The sequence below is a fragment of the Acomys russatus genome, chromosome 13, assembly GCF_903995435.1.
Source record: "Acomys russatus chromosome 13, mAcoRus1.1, whole genome shotgun sequence".
Classification (NCBI taxonomy): Eukaryota; Metazoa; Chordata; class Mammalia; order Rodentia; family Muridae; genus Acomys; species Acomys russatus.
The window spans coordinates 47,983,074-47,998,002 of record NC_067149.1 but is presented as its reverse complement, the minus strand read 5'-3'; the positions used below and the strand labels follow the sequence as shown (position 1 = coordinate 47,998,002).

At 44.9% G+C, this 14,929-nt stretch overlaps 1 protein-coding gene across 4 annotated transcripts in view; it reads right to left on the bottom strand.

Moving 5' to 3' along the window:
- Nucleotides 1–14,929, bottom strand: part of LOC127197376 (chromatin remodeling regulator CECR2) — a 105,688-nt gene continuing 90,759 nt past the window's right edge. For 2 of the 4 annotated variants that reach the window (XM_051155268.1, XM_051155270.1), the window contains exons 11-19: nt 13,900–13,937; nt 13,721–13,812; nt 12,845–12,971; nt 11,786–12,174; nt 10,122–10,247; nt 9,133–9,952; nt 4,264–5,674; nt 1,350–1,461; nt 1–438 (exon numbers count right to left, since the gene is read on the bottom strand). In XM_051155268.1, the coding sequence (XP_051011225.1) occupies nt 433–438; nt 1,350–1,461; nt 4,264–5,674; nt 9,133–9,952; nt 10,122–10,247; nt 11,786–12,174; nt 12,845–12,971; nt 13,721–13,812; nt 13,900–13,937 (3,121 nt within the window). In that variant the 3' untranslated portion in view covers nt 1–432. Of the gene's footprint in view, nt 439–1,349; nt 1,462–4,263; nt 5,678–9,132; nt 9,953–10,121; nt 10,248–11,785; nt 12,175–12,844; nt 12,972–13,720; nt 13,813–13,899; nt 13,938–14,929 lie in introns of all 4 variants that reach the window. The other 2 variants (XM_051155267.1, XM_051155269.1) reach the window with 2 other exon arrangements.

Genomic DNA, 14,929 nt, shown 5'->3' with positions numbered 1-14,929 from the left:
CGCCACAATGTAAAGGGAAAAAGGCAACATGAAACCTCTGTAAACTGGACCCAGCTCCAAAAACATTAATACTACAAGTAGTCCCTCCCCAAATAGATACCTGAGATTAGCTGCTCATGAACCGTTAAAAGCACCATTCCAGCCTCACACATACCCTCCACCCAAGTTTAGAGCGATTCCCCCCTGAACAAGAGTCTTGGGGTTTGGAGAAGCTGGCAAGAACTCCAGGTACACTTGCTCTTTTTAAGTATGTGATCCCAGCCACAGGCCCTGTCAGTTCAGCTGAGGATGGCTTGATTCACAGCGAAGAGGTGGAACAGGATGACAGAACAGCCATGTACAACAGCATTCCTGCAAATTCCTCAAGGCCTGCCTGCCTGCCTGTCTTCACGTGCAGCTGTCCATTTCCTTGGGGCTTATTTCCTCCTTGGACTAGCTCTGAAAGGAACAAAAAAAATTTAAATTACATCAATTGCCTAACAATGAGTTCAGGTTAGGGTTTAATTGAGTATGTCAAAAAAACATACTCAGCCTTGTCTATACTACTAGTTTCCTCCTAGAGGCTAGTCTGAGTTCTGAATCAACAGTTTGGATCCTGGCCACAGTGCTTAGTAGTTAGAAAGAAAGAAATGAAAAATACCCAGTGTGGTTGTGCACATTTACAAACCTAGCACTTGGGAGATGGAGGCAAAAGGACCACAAGTTTAAAGTCACATAGTGAATTTAAGGTGGCTTAGGCCACATGAGATCCTCCTAAAAAACAAACAAAAACCAACTACCAACCAAAATAACACCCCCACCCCCAAGAATTATTCAGAGCGCTCAGCTAGGATTCAGGGTCCCCTGGGTGGATTCCCCTGGGTCATAAACTCCCAGGAACAAAACAAAACTCTTCAGCCACTATTTTCAGAAAAATGAGGTCAGGTACAGGTTGAATATTCTTTATTCTAATACTGATGCCCTAAATTTTTCTTCTAAGATAAGGTCTCTTTGGGCCTGGATAGATGGTTAGCAGATAAGAGCACTGGTTGCTCTTCCAGAGCACCAGGATTTCAATTCCCAGCACTCACATGGTAGCTCACAACCATCTGTAACTCACTTTGGCTCTCCAGTGCTGGGATTAAAGGCACGTACCACTGCCTGGCTAATCCAAAACTTTAAACACCTAGACATAACAATAAAAGTCACATTCTGCAGCATTCTGGGCTTCAGGTTTTCAGGTAAAATATAGAACTAGTAAAGTCTGCAACTATCCCAACATCTAGAAACCTGGGGCCCAAGGTGCCCATTTTGCCATTATTCTTACACTTCAAGAGTTAGGAAACGCTCCAGTTTTTAGTAATTCTTACCTGATCCAGAGGAAGTGTTGGAGGCTTATGTGGTGGCAACTGTTCCGGCGATGCTGCAGATGCCGGGGTCTTTGGGAATAAGGACTGTGATGGGATTGGATGAATGTGCATTCTACAGCAAGAAGAAAAGGAAAGTTAAGAGTTAATAATGACCTACTGAGAGAATAGATATTTTAATAGTTAAAACAGTACTGTAATTAGCCAGGGGTTAAATTTGGAAGCATCAATACTGGGACAAAATGACATAAAATCCCTCCTGGGGTGAAGCACCAAACACACTAAAGCCTAAACACAGAGGCCAATGAACAAACACAGCATTGGGGACACCCTCCTTAGAGAACTGGCCTGAACTCTGGGAAACAAGACAAAGAAACTGAAGATTTGTACATAGAGATTAAGCAAGCATCACAGCTAAATGAAAATAAATCCAGGCCTTGACTGGATTCTGGAGCAGGAAGAAAAAGCATTCCAGTAACACGGAAGGCATTTAAGGGCAAGGTAGTAACCACCATGCTTTTCCCTGGGTGTGGTACTTGCACTTCAAGACTGTTGCAGGTCAGTGTCCTGATGCTCAGGTGCTACCTACTGAGGAACTGAGGGCTGCAATGGAAGCTCCATTGGCAAAGAAAAGCAACAAAACACAACAGTTACATCTGCACCCTGGGAGGCAGTGGCTGGTGGATCTCTGGATTTGAGGCCAGCCTGGTCTACATACGGAGTTCTAGGCCAGCCAGAGTTACACAGTAAGACCCTATTTCAAAAACAAAAACATCCTGTTATGGTGGCACACACCTTTACTCATAGCATTCGGGAGGTAGAGGCAGAGGCAGGCAGATCTTTGAGTTTGGAGGCCATCCTGGTATACACTAAACAGTACCAGGACAGTCAGAGCTATATAACAGAGGGTCCCTGTTTCACAAAATAAAACAACCCCTCAACACAAAACCAAACAAAACTACCCCTCCCCCAGTACACCCAAACCAAAAAACAGTAGGTAAAATGTAAAATGTGACAGTGAGTGTGGCTCTCACATGTAGGTTCCAGCACTAGGGAGGCTGAGGCAAGAAGGCCGAGTTCTGTGCCAGAGTGGGCTACTGAGCAAAATCCTGTCTCACATAGACAAAATCAACAACAGAGGACACACCAGCACTTAAATTGAATGGTATACTGATTAGGTTTTTGTTTTTAACATTTTATTTAATTTTAATTTATGTGTGTTGGTGTGAGGGTGTCAGATCTTAGAATTACAGACAGTTGTGAGCTGTCATGTGGGTGCTGGGAATTGAACCCCAGTCCTTTGGAAAAGCAGGCAGTGCTCTTAACCACTGAGCCATCTCTCCAGCCCCATGATTAGGCATTTTAATGTTAGAAAAAAACTTTACTAGTCAGTTTTTTTTTCCTTTCATTTTTCGAGATAGGGTTTCTCTGTGTAGCCCTGAGTGTCCTGGACTCACTTTGTAGACCAGGCTGGCCTCAAACTTAACAGCAATCCACCTACCTCTGCCAAGTGCTGGGATTAAAGGCATGTGCCACTGCACCTGACTCTAGACCTAGACCATATTTTTAAGAGAGTTATATGTAATTCAGTTGGACCTTGAACTTTTTTTTTTTTTTGAGACAGGGTCTTATCCCCTAGGCCTGTGTGACCTCAAATTCAGAGATCTTTCTACCTGACTGGGTTAAAGCTGTGCACTACCACACCTGGTTGACCTTGAACTCTAGATCTTGTCTCAAGACTTCTAAGTGCTAAGATGATAGGTTTGAGTTCCCAGCCTGGCTTATCTTCTATTTTTGTGAGGCAGGGTTTCTTTGTGTAGCCTCGGCTGTCCTGGACTCAAGACTCGCTTTGAGACCAGGCTGACCTCGTACTCACAGCGATCCACCTGCCTCTGCCTCTCGAGTGCTGGGATTAAAAAAGGTGTGCGCCACCACGCTCAGCCCTATCTTTTACACTACTAATTTGGATTGTTCCTGTTAGTTGTTAAATTGGCCAGCAGATAAATCACTTTACTATGTGTCGCCCTCACCCTGCTCTTTTTGGGTGGCACTGTGGATAGGACCAAGCACTTCATGTGCCTTAGTGTTCTATACTGAGCTATATACCACCCCAATGAGGTTTTTTTTTTTCCTTTTTGATTTTTCAAGACAGGGCTTCTCTGTGTAACAGCCCTGGTTGTCCTGAACTAGCTGTATAGATGAGGCTACTCAGAGATCCGCCTGCTTGTGCCTCTCAAATGATGGGACTAAAGGTGTGAGCCACCTTCTTCACTGGCTCCTTACAGGTTTCTAAGGCATCACCACGAACTCTCATGAGGACATTTTATTTGTTGCACTGCTAGATTGTGTTTTCACTGAGCACCAGGGATCAGACTAGAGATTAGAAGTAAAACGCTAACCATGCATATTCAGGCTTCCTAAGGCAGATCCTCTTTACCTTGGTCAGTGTCAGGTCAACTAGGCAGCAATTTTGACCAGCCTCTGCCCACAGATTTCAAACTGTAGTTATCTGTGTGCAGACTAACGTTTCTAACAGGCCAGGCATGGGGGTCATACCTACAGCTCTGGTAGTTAAGAGGCTAGGGCAGGATGGTTCCTGAGAGTTTGAGGCCAGCATGGGCTACACTGTGAGGCCTGGTTTCAACCCCTTCCCCTCAATCTTTTCTTTTTAAAACAACAGCAGCAGTAGCAACAACAAAACCCCTAACCATTTAAATACTAATTCATGGAAAATATAAGTTCTGGAGTTAGTTATCTACCACTACAATAAAAAACAGTCCAAATGTTGATTCATTTTCAAAGGAAGAAAACAGAGCCAAAACTCCGATCTAATCTCCACCAAGTCTGTAATTCACATGTTTCTTGGTCTTCGCCTAAAGTCACTGTTATTTTTCAAGGAAACCTAATGAAACCTTACCCTGATGGTCTGTGCACTTCCTCAAAAGAGCCTCTTATTCCGCTTCCAGTGCCAGCCTGCTCCATCACTGCAGCCGGGAAGTGACCAAAGCCCTCTTCCTGGCGGCGGTAGAGAGGGCCATCTGGGGAGAGGCCATTGGGCTGGGTGGCCACCGGATGGGGAGGTGGATGGGCAGCTACAGGGGATGGGTATGCCCTGGGTTGAAAATGACTGGCAGGACGCTGAGGAGTGTATGGAGACCCTGTCTGCAGCATCACACCATGCGGTGGGAAAGCAGGTGAGCCAAAAGTCATTCCTGAACTCAGAGGTGGTGGTGGAGCTCCATAAAGATAGTCACTGGTTGACAGTGAGCTCTGCCTCTTGGTAGCTGCATTATGGTTGTCCAGATCCAGAAATTCTTTGGGACTCTCTGACCTATCCCCAGATTCGTCTCTCTCTTCTCCCTCTGGGCCAGAATTCTGTCCATCAGATGGAACAACTTTAGTAGCCACTGCCTCCATTTGAGTTGAAGAAGTTAAGGCAGCATTTAGTGTCTCACAACCTTGCAGATGAGGCAAGGCATTCCTGTCCGAGAAGACGTGGCGTGGAGGCTGACTCCCTGGGGGGCCACTTGGGCTTCTCTGGGAAGGGAGCGATCGCTGCCAATCAGAAAAGCCCTGTGGACATGAATAATAAGGAGTCCGTTGATAGGGATGGTAGGAGGGTTGAGAAGATGGCTGGTAGGAATACCTCATGCTCTGCTGGGGGCGGTACCGGGGAAAGAGTCCAGGGTGGGGACTGTTAGGCTGGAAACCCCTGGGAGAGAAGGGCTGAGGCTGTGATCCTGGGGACTTGCCTCCCATCACAGAGCCTAAGCCTTGCAGACTTGAACTCATATGGTAATGTGTAGCAGAATTAGAGTATTCTAGGCCAGGCATGTAGACTGGAGAAAACTGGTTCGCAGTGCCTGCCATCAAACTGGGATCTGTGCAAGGAGGTGTAGTTGCATTCTGTCCTGTACATGGCATGGTTTCCTGTAATGTTTTACCCCTGGGGCAGAGTGGCTTTTCTGAACCACTGCCACCAAGGCCCTTCCCCTCTGATCTACAAGGTGATGCTTCACCCACAACCCCATTTTCAGGCAGAGTCCCCCTGTCTGCCACGATGGAGAGATCTCTCAAACAGCCTTGCACAGCTGGGCTGCTGTAGCTGTTGTCCAAAGGCCAGGTGTTCTTGTTCTTTGATGCTTTGTAAGTGTCTGCAGTGTCTGAAGCATCACTTTTTAGGTCTGGGTCCTCTGTTTTTCTTTCTTGTGGTGAGCTTTGATTGGTACAGTTGGCTTGCAGGGGAGGTGCTGGGTGAGGTAGCTGCTTGAGGTATACCCCCTCTGAAGCACAAATGCTTGTTTTCTCTTCAAGGCCAGGCAAAGGCTCTGCTGAGGAGAACAAAACAGTAAATTGGTAGTTGAAATGACAGTGTCAGGGGGCAGCGTAATGAAAAGCAGCCAGATGAACAAGGTCAAGGCTGAAATGCCATCTGGCAGTTTAAACCTCAGCTAGATGCTGTGACACAGTCAGACTCTGACGGGTATCGCAATGTTGGGGGCTGCACACTCCCTTTTGTAGGTGAATACTGCACATCTAAGTTACCAAAAAAGACATGTTTGCGTCTCTCCCGTGTTGTCAGTCACACTAGAAAGATGCTAAGAGATCAACTGCAGACCTCCAGGTAGAGGGATCTGAAATATGTACGAGAACGTGGTCCTTTTCGCATGGGGGGGGGGGGGGGGCAGGCAAATTAAGGTTAAGATCTAGTATCTTATAGACCTAGTAACAATTTCATGTGGAATTTTTATCACCTTCCATAAAAGCTCAACTGACTCTACTCCCCAGCCAAATATTAAACAAAATAACACACATTACATACTGAACATACAAGTAAGCAAGAAAGGATTCATTAAAGAAAATTGTTTAGTCCGGGCGCGGTGGCGCACGCCATTAATCCCAGCATTTGAGAGGCAGAGGCAAGTGGATCTCTGTGAGTTCGGGGTCATTCTGGTCTACAAAGCGAGTCCAGGATAGCCAGGGCTACACAGCGAAACTCTCAAAACTCCACTCCCCCCAAAAACAAAACCAAATAAAATAATAAATAAAAATTTAATTTTATGTGCATTGGTGAGGGTGTCAGATCCCTTGAAACTGGAATTATAGACAGTTGTGAGATGCCTTGTGGGTCTGGGAATTGAACCTGGGTCCTTTGGAAGAGCAGACAGTGCTCATAACAACTCTTCAGCCCGAAAGGACTTTTATTTTTGTTTTTTAAGAGAGGGGTTCTCTGTGTAGGCTTGGCTGTCCTAGACTCACATTGTAGACCAGGCTGGCCTTGAACTCACAGAGATCTAGCTGCGTCTGCCTCTCTAAGTGATGGGATTAAAGGCATGCACCACACGGCTTAGAATTCTTGTTTGTTTGTTTTTAAGATTTATTTATTATTTATTAAGGATACAGTGTTTTGTCTGAATTTAAGCCGCATGCCAGAAGAGGGGACCAGATCTCATAGACAGTTGTGAGTCATCATGTGGCTGCTGGGAATTGAACTCAGGACCTTTGGAAGAGCAGGCAGTGTGGTCTTAACCTCCGAGCCATCTCTCCAGCCCAGGATTCATTTTTTTTAATGGCCTTTTTTTTTTCCTTCCTCAAGACAGAGCCCTGGCTGTCTTGGACTCCCGTTGTAGACCAGGCTGGCCTCAAAATCAGAGAGATCCATCCATCCGGCCTATCTTTATGGCCTTTAAACAGCATTACTGAGAAACTTTCAACCTTTATAAGAATTCGTTGTTTTTTCACTGATATGTATTCAAGGCAGGTGGAAATAATTAAGACACTGAAAACATTTCATAGTGATAATTTTCAAGATCAGCAATTAAACAATTAAGAATACAATGCTGAGGCTAGAAAGATAGTTCAGGGTTAAAAGCAATTACTACTTTTGCAGATGACCTGGATTCAGTTCCTAGCACCCAGATGGCAGCTCTCAATCAACCATCTGTAATTTCTGCTCCAAGTAACCTGATACCCTCCTTTGGCTTCTACAGGCATCTGCACATACACGGAACACATAGTGACAAAGGCTCACTACGTACACATAAAATACACAAAGAACATGATGTTGGTCTACCTTTACAGGCTCAAACTCAGCGCTACCATTTTCTCATTAGCTAATAGCAATCACTGCCCTAGATTTCTCAACTGCACACAAGATGCTGGGCAGAGGCTAAGGGACAATAACCATGCAGGGATGTAAGTCTGCCAGATTCAGAAAAGTTTAACGTCTCTTTTCTTTATCTAACCCCTACTGCATTCCAAGACAGAGTTTCTCAGGCAGGCACAGTGGTGCATGCCTGTGATCCCAGCACTTGGGAGGCAGAGGCAGGAGGATCTCTGAGTTCCAGGCCAGCCTGGTATATAAAGTGAGTCCAGAACAGCGAAGGCTACGCAGAGAAACCTTGTCTCAAAAAATCAGAAAGACAGGGTTTCTTTGTGTAACAGCCCAACCTATCGTGGAACTCACTTTGTGAAGATCCACCTGCCTGTCTCCCTCGTGCCAGAATTAAAGGCATGTGCAATCACTGCCAGCTCTTCTCTTTGCTAAGCAAGTTTTTCTTTTCTTTTTTGAGACAGGGTTTTCTCTGTGCTAACTAGGCTGTCCTGGACTCGATTTGTAGACCAGGATGGCCTTGAACTCACATCGATCCCCCTGCCTCTGGCACCCGAGTGCTGGGATTAAAGGTGTGCGCCACCACGCCCGGCATAAGCTTTTCTTAATACTCCTGTGTTCAATATTTAGGGCTTCTTTACTCTTTCTCCAAAGCCTCTGTCCTCTAAGTATTGCCACTTGTAGCTATTTGCCTGTTTCCTTCTCTCCTCCAATCTCTTCCTTGGGGCAGCAGCTGAGATGTTAAAGCTAGGCTGCTCAGCTCTGTGGTTTTTAAACTATCCCTCATACCCCAATTAAAGACAAACAAAACAAAACAAAGAAGAAAAAGAAAAGAAAAGAAGACAAACAAAACAAACTCAAAGATATTGGAAATAGCTTGCACAAAGGCATACTCTAATTAAATGTGTTTCTATAAAAAAGCTTCAAAATGAGGCTGGACATGGTGGTGCACACCTTTAATTTCAGCACTGAGAAGCAGAGGCAGGGGGGTCTCTGTTTGATGCCAGAGTCTGTTTTACAAAGTTCCAAGACAGTCAGAGCAAGAGAGATCCTGTCTCAAACAAACAAACAAACAAGAATTTAAAAATCCTAAGAGTGGCTGGGCGTGGTGGCGCACGCCTTTAATCCCAGTACTCGGGAGGCAGAGGCAGGCGGATCGCTGTGAGTTCGAGGCCAGCCTGGTCTACAAAGTGAGTCCAGGACAGCCAAGGCTACACAGAGAAACCCTGTCTCGAAAAACCAAAAAAAAAAAAAAAAAAAAAAAAAATCCTAAGAGTGTCTCAGATGCCTTTTGCCTGTATACTCATTAATCATGCTATTGATACCTCTACACTTAAAAGAGTTTCAACTACCCCAAACTTGAGTAGTTTATGGGGGAGGCTTGATACCACTTTGTGTATTCATTTTTTTAAAAAAATATTTATTTTATGTATGTGAGTGTTCTGCCTGCATGTACACCTACAGGCCAGAAGAGGGCATCAGATACCAGTATAAAGGGTTGTGAGCCACCATGTGGTTGCTGGGAATTGAACTCAGGATCTCTGGAAGAGCAGCCAGAGTTCTTAACCGCTGAGCCATCTCTCCAGCCTGTGTCTTCATATTTTATATGAAAAGATTACTCATCAACTGACACACAAAAGTCAGGAGAAAAAATACAAAGACACTGTAGGCTACCTTGGTCATTCTCAGGCTCTTGTGTTTCACTGATCTCCTGTGTGCTCCCAGGGTTGTCCAACGCAGGCTTGGGGGCTGACACACATACTGATGCTGAATGAGCTACCTGTGGAAAGGGACCAGGTAACTGGGGAGGAGTAGGCTGGCGGGGGTGGTAAGGCACACCTGGGGGACAGACTCGGGAGGACAGCTGCTGCATGGCAATCATTTCAGGGCTGTCCATCATGGATTCCCCTCCTTGTACCCCCCGGAGGGCCTGGGAGGGTCCTCCGAACAGAGGACTTGGTGCTGGAGCTGAAGGTGACTGCAACCGATGTCCAGTAGACTTACAGGGCGGCTGCATATACCCCGAGGAAGGAACTCCATGAGGTAGAAAGCCTGATTGTTTAGTCCACTGGTTAGGTGGGATAGGTGGTCTCATCACTCGACCATCCATCATGTGACCAAGAGTCTGAGGGTGGTGAGAGGGTCCTGGCCCCAGCCGTCCAGGGTCTGCAGTACCATGGCTCCCATTCCAGACTGCAGGGTGTGCTCGATTCAGATACTTGTATGAAGGATAAATGTGACCAGGAGGAATTTCCGAGTTTTCAGGAAAGTCTGGGGGTCGGGCTGGAGTCCCACCATGCCTAGAAGGAATAAATCCTGCCTGGAATGGAGCAGGTGGATACAAGCTCCCATCTTGACTAGGACAATTCATCTGTCCAAGCTGCAAGGAGGGGGGATGTGATCCCATATTGGAAAGGTGTGTTAGCCCCCCACACATCTTCTCTTCAGGAGCACTGAGCCGGGGTCCTCGGTGGTTACTAATTCCAACCGGAGCCTGGCAATAGAAAAGGTAGGAGCAGAATTAGTCACATTCACAGAGCAAGACAGACCTTGAAGGACACTTCACCTCGAGAAGAGGTTGAATTAGATGTAATGCGGGGAGAGACTACCGCTCAAACTTGCTGCAGAGCCTTCCCAGCTGTTTTTGCAGACTGCTTACTCACCTGTAGAGCAAAGGGTGGGTGCTGCAAGGGCTCTCCTGGGGGCACCTCTGGGACTCGAGAGGAGCCATATAAGTTGGTGGGATCTGATCCTTGAAGAGAGCCAAACGTTCCTGGTGCTGCGGGCCTCTGAAGGCAATGAGTAAGCAGAGAGCAGTATGAGGAAAGAGTCAAAGAGAGCAAGGCATTCCCCTATGGATTGCTATTAATGTGCCCCCACGGCTGGAAACCTCAATGCCACCTCTCACAAAGCAGCTTCTCTTCTAGGAAAAAGAAGAAAAGGAAAAAAAAAAAAAAAAAAAAAAAAAAAAAAACAAAAAAAAACACAAAAAAACAAAACAAAGAAAAGAAAAAGAAAAAGAAAAAAAGACTTCCTCTCATCTTTAAAAAAATAAAAACAAAACCCAACAACAACCAGAAAACAAAACAAAACAAAAAAATCACCTTCCCCACAACAAAGAAAGCCATTTTAGACATTTTGGATCTAAGTACATCCCATAATTAATTCTTTGTTTGTTTATACATTTTAAAGGTAGGGTCTTACGAAGTCAAGCTGGCCTCAAACTTGCTGTGTAGTTGGGGATAACCTTGAACTGGTCCTCTTGCCTGTCTCTCTCTTTCTCTCTGTTTTTTGAGACAGGGCTTCTCTGTGTTAATAGTCTTGGTTGTCCGGGCCTCACTTGGTAGACCAGGCTGGCCCCAATCTCACAGAGATCTGCCTGCCTCTGCCTCCCAAGTGCTGGCATTAAGGGTGTGTGCCACCATCTGGCCTGTATTGGTCTCTTCAGTGCTGACATCACAGATAGGCAGCATACCCACTACTACACTATGCTGGGGGTCAAACATGTGGTGTCATGCGTGCTGGGTAAGCACTCTACCAACCGAGCTACAACCCCTAGGTACTCATAATGCAATGTCAATGCTTCAGAGACGTGACGTGTGGCTTATGTACTGTGCTTCTGCTCTTTACTTCTTCTGTGTTGCCTTTTGAGATGGAGTTCTCACTCTGTGGCCCAAGGATGGTTTCAAACCATCTAGATTCAAGTGATCCTAAAAACTCAGCCTTGCAAAGTAGCCAGAAATACTGATAAGAACCCTAGCACCAGGCCTTTCTACTCCTAAGTTTTGCCCTCTTTGAGAACACATGACTCAACGGACTACGATAAAAGAGAATCTAAGTGAAGAGAGGATAACCACAGGGCTATGGTGTATGTGAGGAAAACCATCTCATTTGTGAGGCAGGGACAAGGGGACCAGGAGGTCAAGGCCAGCCTCAGTGTCTACTACATAGGAAGTCTGAGATCATCTTCTGCTAGATAAGATTGTTGTCTCCAAAACCAAAACCAAAATAAACTATCTTTGGCAGTGGTTCTCAACTTATAGGTTGTAATACCATTGGGTGGGGGTGGGGTTGCCTAAGACCATGTGCATATATCAGACATTTACATTATGATTCATAAAAGCAAAATTACAGTTATAATGTAGCAAAAAAATACAATTATGGCTGGGGTCACTACAACATGAGGAGCTATATTAATGGGCCACAGCATCAGGAAGGTTGAGAGCCACCGATCTATGATTATCTAAAGACTGTACACGTTACTAGCCCTTAGATCCCTATAAGTGCACTGGCTTGGAGACATAACAGAAGGTGAGCCTTTTCTTACCATCTGGTTTAAAGGGGGTGCCTGGTTAGGCACCCTACCACAGTGCAAGGTGTGGGAAAAGCCTTGGGTATTTGATGTGCCCACCTCTGGAGGGAGCTGTACAGAGCTGCTACTCTGACCATGGCCTGAGGAGGCAGCTCGGCGAGCAGGGGGCAGTGATTTTCCTCCATTCTCCACTGGGGGCTGCTTCCTGCTGGGTCCCTCTGAGTCTTTAGAGCGAGTCCAAACATGGCTTCCGCTACTTCGACTAGCCCGATTCCTTCTTTTTTCCCTTTTTTCATCCTCTCTGATCCAAAATTCTTCATCTGTGTCTCCATCTTCACCAGGAAAATGTTTCGTCATGGCCCGATGAAAACATCGCTCTAAATTGTCAGACATCTTGGTATATTCTAGAAGAAAGGCAAGAGGAATGACCTCCAGGTACATGCTTTACTAGACACAAAAGAAAATTATTGAAAATAATAAGGAAATATACTGGACTAAACTCTTGAGTTTAATTTATCTCTGGAGAATACTACACTGCAAAGCTATAGGCACAATATGAAGATCTGGTTTCTGTTCTACTGCTTAAGGATGTAGGGCTGTGACATAACAGTAATTCTAGTACATTATATCAAATTAGTAAAATTTTAATTCTTTTAGGCTAAGTTACTGAAACTACTAAATATTATAACTGAATTTGCTTTTTTAGGCTGCAGCATTTTTGTCTTGATGTGTAAATATTTCCAAATTTCAGAAAATTATGATGCCATTTTTAAAAATGATTTAAGAGAACCCAAGGATGTCACTCAGTGGTAGAGTGCTTCCTGAGCATTCAGTAAGCATTAGATTCCATCCCTTATGCAAACAAGACAGCGTGAGTTTAATGGAGATTCAATCTTGTCTATAGTAAAGACAACTTTAGACCAGACCTCTTTTTATCTAGAAGGCTGAATGAGAATTCCTAGGGCACTGTTTAAGAAGTTGAAAAGGATAAGACACACATGTCTGAAGAGCATTTCATTTCCACTGTAACAGCACAGAAGACACACATTCAGCAAACAGGCGCTCACCACCTACCACTACTGTCCCCATTGTATTTCCGACAATTTCTGAACATGGTCTTCATGTCATTTACAAATTCCTCCTTTGTACAATATAAACCCCCATTTAATTTCTTCTCCATGCTTGAAATATCCATGGGGATCTAAAATAGAACACATAACTGTAATTAGAACATGCTGTAAGTGGCCTAGTAGCTTTGAGCCCAGCGCTGGAACTCAGGAGGACAGCCTGTGCTACACAGTGAGTTCCAGGCCAATTTTGGTAACAGAATAAAGCCTAGTCTCAACACAAGCCAAAACCAATTGGCTACATGCTATCAGTTTCTATGAAGAAGAGGAATCCTTGCATTTTAACTTCTCAAGAGCCTTGTATATATAGCTCAGAGTATTGGCACACACTTTTAACCCCACCACTCAGGGGCAGAGGCAGGCAGAAGAGTAAGTTTGAGGCCAGTCTACATAATGAGTTCCAGATCAGTTAAGAAGACATGGTGTGTCCTGTCTCAAAACTAAACAGTTGTATATGTGTGTGTCCTGTACATCTGACCAGTAGCCCTGATTTTAAGGAAGACAGAAAGGCAAGACAAAAACCAGACACTTGTTACAGTCCAAATGTGAACTGAGTGCACAGACCCCTGGTCTCCCAGGTAGCACCTCTGCTTTGTGAGGCTGTGGAACCTTGAGGGGGTTGGGCCTAGTTGGAGGGAGGGAGTCACTGTGGGGTGGTACCCTGCACCAGTTCAAGCCCTGAGGTCTGATTGGCCACCAAGATGTGAACAAGCTCCTACCACCACAAAGCTGCCTGCTACCATGGCACTTGGTCACTGTGACGGAAAAATGACAATACAAACCCAAGCAGGACACAGATGCATAAGTACAATTTCAAAGTTACCTTAATAATCTGGTAATAGTTGGGAGCATAAGACTCATCCACAGGTTCCAAGAAAGGCCACGAGTCCTTGTGAGCCTTCACCACATCTAGAACTGAAAGCCAAAGGAGAACATAAACAATGACACATCCCTATGGAAAGATGCTCATCAGAAATACCACAGCTGAGAATGGAAACGAACCTTTATACATGGCAGTGAAATCGTCATCCAGTTCAAAGCTGCGAACCAGAAAACATGTATTAGTTAACAGTGACCATTTTTCCTTTTGATTCAAACACAGAATGAGCAGCGTTCTTTACTTAATGCCAACTCTGATACCACTCATTGGAACCAACAGGAGGAGAGTGGATGGTGACTTCAGCATAAGGAGGACTATCAGACTCCCTATAATGAACTCCATCTGTAATGAAGAACTGGCCTAAACGTTTCAGAACTTTATTATGGCTTGTAACTATTAACATAAACATGGGGAAGTTATTATGTAGTCCAGGCTGATTCAAAATTCACTCGGTGTCAGCCTTACAGAGGTGGGTTACTACCACACCTGGCTGGAACTGTGTTGTTTTTTACTTTTGCTTTTTTTTGAGACAGGCTCTAGCTGTCCTGAGCTATTTAGAGCAGGCTAGTCTGGAATCAGAGAGCCACCAGCCTTTGTTTACCAAATGGTGGCTAGTTTTCCTTTCGAACCTTGCCTCCTGTTGACAGGCTTCTATTTTGGCCTATCTTCAGCCTGCCCACTATGCACACTTGCTGGGTATCGTGTGCAACACTATACCCTGCAAAAGTAACTATTTTAAAATTTAAAAAGTAAAGTACTCACTGAACACGGGGGCACTTTTGTAACCCCAGCACTTGAGGAAGCTGAGGCACCAGAATGGCAAGTTCTAGCCTTTAGACATAGGTTTGAGCTGAGCTTAGTGCTACAGCACTACCTAACATCCTTCAAGTCTAAGTCTTAGGGTTCAAAACTTAGCATTGCTGAACAAACAAACAAACAAACAAATGTAAACGGTCTACCCACTTCCAAGAAACAATTCCCAATAAATAGATTCTGGTGATATAGGGTCACTTAAAGGGTGTGTGTGGGTATGTGTGGACTTGGATCAGGTGTGACTACCAGAGTTACACAGAGAAACTGTCTGGAAAAACACAACACAACACAATACAAAAAGAATTTAAGGCTTACCAATAACCCTTGTTATGCTTTCTT